Below are 4,154 nucleotides of genomic sequence, written 5' to 3'. Positions count from 1 at the left end.
TCTCATATATATCTTAGCTTAGCTAGCTTGTAGAGATATAATTGTGAAGTATTATACTGACATATTTCACACTCTATATTCGGTGTGTGTGTGTTTAATTTGGGTGTGGAGAAATGGAGAACACAAGAAAGTTGCAGGAGTTTAAGGGAGAAAGGATATGTGAAGGGACTGTTGATTGGAGAGGAAGGCCTTCAAACCCTAATAAGCATGGTGGAATGAAAGCTGCTGCCTTTGTTCTAGGTCTTTTTTAATCTTCATCTTGGAATATTATTTTCTCAAGTACAATCTCACACACGTGTGTGCGTGTGCGTGTTTTTTTCTTGTGAAAAGGCCAAAAGGGTTTCTGAGAACGATCGTTTCCGGGGCCCCGAAACCTTTGAATGCAACAGATTTCTTGATTTGTCGTCGTTGCTGACATATTTTGATGATCAGTTTCTTTCAAAGTTGGAAGTGATTTAGGCAGTGTTTGGGAGAGCTTTTAGGAAGCACTTCTCCGCTTTTCATTAACAAAATTTTACAATATTTCAAATTTTTGTTAAGCTAAGAAGTGCTTCTACGAATCTCTCTCAAACACTACCTTAGTTAACTCTCTCAAACACTACCTTAGTTATCTTGTTAAGTTGTTGGATTGATTCTAATATAATATAGCAATGTGTGGAATGGATGAAGAAATGAATCAACTATATATATACGAATGAAATTATAAATTAATTAATGTAGTACTACTTTAATTTACAATATTAGAATTATGATTGATGTTGAATTTTGTTGATGAATGTGGAATGTTGCAGGGCTTCAAGGATTTGAGATAATGGGAATAGCAGCAGTTGGGAACAATCTGATTACCTATGTGATAAACGAGATGCACTTTTCGCTGTCGAAATCGGCAAACACAGTCACCAATTTCGTAGGAACAGTCTTCATTCTTGCACTTGTTGGTGGCTATCTTTCTGATTCACATCTTGGTTGCTTCTGGACTATGCTCATCTTTGCCTTTGTTGAACTTTCGGTAATATATAATAATATTGTCTTCTTCTCCGCCTTTTCTCCATACCTTTTTTTTGTCTCCCGGTCCTTTTTAACTATTCCCAATATTTAACATAAATTAAGTTGCTTACTTCTTAATTAATTACCACCCAAATTTTGCACAAATGTCATGTGTTAATTAATAATCAGGCTCCCCTATATATTATATACATATTTTTTATGTCAAATTGTTGTATTTGAATAAACAATTTTTCTGCTAATTTTTATCATGCATGTTATTATGGCAAATTCATGAGCATAATTGTAATATATACTGCAAACATTCTCTTCTTGAAATACTCTAACAAGAAATAAATTTTGTAGGGTTTTATATTACTATCAGTGCAAGCCCATCTTCCCCAACTCAAACCACCACAATGCAACATGTTAACCGATGCCGAAAACTGCGTAGAAGCCACTGGCTTCAAAGCCCTTGTATTCTTTATGGCACTTTATTTGGTGGCATTAGGGAGTGGATGTGTGAAGCCTAACATGATAGCACATGGTGCTGACCAATTCAATATTCAAGATAATAATCCAAACCAATCCAAGAAGTTATCCAAATACTTCAATGCTGCTTATTTTGCATTCTCTGTGGGTGAGCTTGTAGCCTTAACCATCCTGGTTTATGTCCAAACACACTCCGGGATGGATATTGGATTCGGGGTCTCGGCCGCAGCCATGGCCATTGGATTGCTTAGCTTGATTTGCGGAACACTTGTTTATAGGAACAAGCCTCCTCAGGGCAGCATCTTGACTCCTATTGCACAGGTGAGTCATCATGAGTTCCCGATTCGGTCTGAGTCGAACTTAAAAAATTTCGGATAAATTTTTTATTAATCTTTACTATATATATCCTATTATTTCACTCATATATAACATGCTCGATTTATACTTCCTAATTGAACCTATTATTTTATGTTCACAAATAGAATAGTTATCATATTTGAGATGAGAAGCTTTAATATTCTAGTTATCTTTCCTATTTGATTCTGCTGATCATGAATGCAATATTGATTAGTAAACAAATTAAACAAAATTCCCCTCAATTTTTTTTTTTTAATTTAATAAGTTTCTGTCTGTCCTAGTGCCTCCTTTTGAACATCCATTTACTACCATTAAACGTGACAAATTAATTAATTAATCATAATACTAGATTCTGATTTGTCGGAAGATTTGGCAACCTGGTGGTCGTATAATCCCCTCAAATTTATTAATCCGGCCTTTAATTAAAATTGTTTTGTCTAATTATTTTATATTAATTTCAGGTGATTGTGGCTGCAACTTTAAAGAGAAAGCAAATATGTCCCTCTGATCCCATGATGCTTCATGGAAACCACTCAAAGGAATTAACAAATGGCGACATCCCCATTTCTGAGAATATAATTGGCAATTTGCATCTCACTCAAAGATTCAGGTTAGAATATATATATATATATATTCTTGAAGTTACATATAAATATTAGAAATATATATTTAATTTCGATTAGTTTAATTAAAAACTCAAATCAACTAGCTAGCTTGGAATTAATTAAGGTCATAGTATTATCATTCGGAAATATTCTTTTTTCTCGGTTTTATATAATAATTAAACATTATCTGGAATCGAGGTAGTATTACACGATTTGATTTAAAGCATATGATTGATGTTTCCTTTTTGGATAGTGGGTTTTTCCTCCTTTTTTAGTCTGCTTCCTTTCTCTCCATTTTGATAAAAAAATGACTTTCCATAACAATAACATATAATAGTTAATAATAATATTTCCTTATACATATCAACATTTATTTTATTTTAATTTATATAATTTGCAGATTCTTGAACAAGGCGTGCATAAAAATTATTCAAGATTCAAACAACAACAAGAAAGAAAGTGCATGGAGACTTTGTAGCGTAAACCAAGTAGAGCAAGTGAAAATACTAATCTCGGTGATCCCAATATTTGCATGCACGATAGTTTTCAACACAATCTTAGCACAACTGCAAACATTCTCAGTTCAACAAGGAAGCAAAATGAACACTCAAATAACAAAATCTTTCCACATCCCTCCAGCCTCCCTCCAAGCCATTCCTTACATCATGCTGATCTTCATCGTCCCTCTCTACGACACATTCTTCGTCCCTTTCGCCCGTAAAATCACCGGCCACGAATCCGGGATCACCCCTCTTCAAAGAATAGGGTTCGGCCTGTTTTTCGCCACTTTTTCCATGGTGTCAGCTGCCCTTATGGAGAACAAGAGATTAAGGGACTCGGATAAAACGTTATCTATATTCTGGATTGCGCCTCAGTTTCTGATATTCGGGATATCGGAGATGTTTACCGCGGTGGGGCTGGTGGAGTTCTTCTACAAACAATCACTCAAAGGGATGCAAACTTTCTTGACGGCTATAACTTATTGCTCGTATTCGTTCGGATTTTACTTGAGTTCGATATTGGTTTCGCTTGTGAATAAGGTGACTTCACGTGGTTCGGGTTCTGGTTCGGGATGGCTGAGTGACAATGATCTGAATAAAGATAGATTGGACTTGTTCTATTGGTTTCTTGCGGGGCTAAGTTTCATCAACTTTTTCCACTATCTTTTTTGGGCAACATGGTATTCGAAAAATCAGTCTGGTCAATCTGGGATATTATTCTTGTCGCAATATGATCATCAGAATGGTTCCAATAATAATCCAAAAAATATTGGTGGAGATGATAATGTATATCCATTGAATGATGTTGTATGATCTATATATATGTATATTATTATATATACATACATATATATATATATGCTTATTTTGTAATTCCCTTTATTGTTTCTCTTGATCAGTATTGTTGTACTAGTAATTAATTAAGATAGTAGAGAATTGGGAGGAAAAAATAATGTCATGTATGTAGCTAGGATATATGTGTATGGTGATGGCATTGCATAATGTGTATAGAAAATGGCATTAATATATATAAACTTTCTTATCTAATTATATGTACGTGTTGAACTTTTTAATTTTCTTATTCGATTCAACATATTTTACTTGTTTATTTCATGGCGGGTCGAAAGCAATCTTTTTTCTCTAGCTAGTTATTTATTGTTCAGAATTATTATATACTTTTAACTTTCTAGTGCGCAAGAGATGCATGCCACTTTTA

General features: G+C 34.2%; 1 protein-coding gene across 1 annotated transcript; it reads left to right on the top strand.

The window, feature by feature from the left end:
• On the top strand, positions 1-3,788 carry LOC140884491 (protein NRT1/ PTR FAMILY 4.3-like). Its single transcript, XM_073291265.1, has 5 exons — positions 1-240; positions 792-1,009; positions 1,351-1,797; positions 2,295-2,443; positions 2,839-3,788. The coding sequence occupies exons 1-5, from the start codon at positions 114-116 to the stop codon at positions 3,749-3,751; spliced, it is 1,854 nt and encodes a 617-aa protein (XP_073147366.1). The 5' UTR covers positions 1-113; the 3' UTR covers positions 3,752-3,788.
• Positions 3,789-4,154: the final 366 nt, after the last annotated feature.

The sequence above is a fragment of the Henckelia pumila genome, chromosome 2 (assembly GCF_033568475.1).
Source record: "Henckelia pumila isolate YLH828 chromosome 2, ASM3356847v2, whole genome shotgun sequence".
Lineage (NCBI taxonomy): Eukaryota > Viridiplantae > Streptophyta > Magnoliopsida > Lamiales > Gesneriaceae > Henckelia > Henckelia pumila.
Note: the sequence above shows the minus strand (reverse complement) of the source record. Positions and strands in the feature narration are given on the sequence as shown.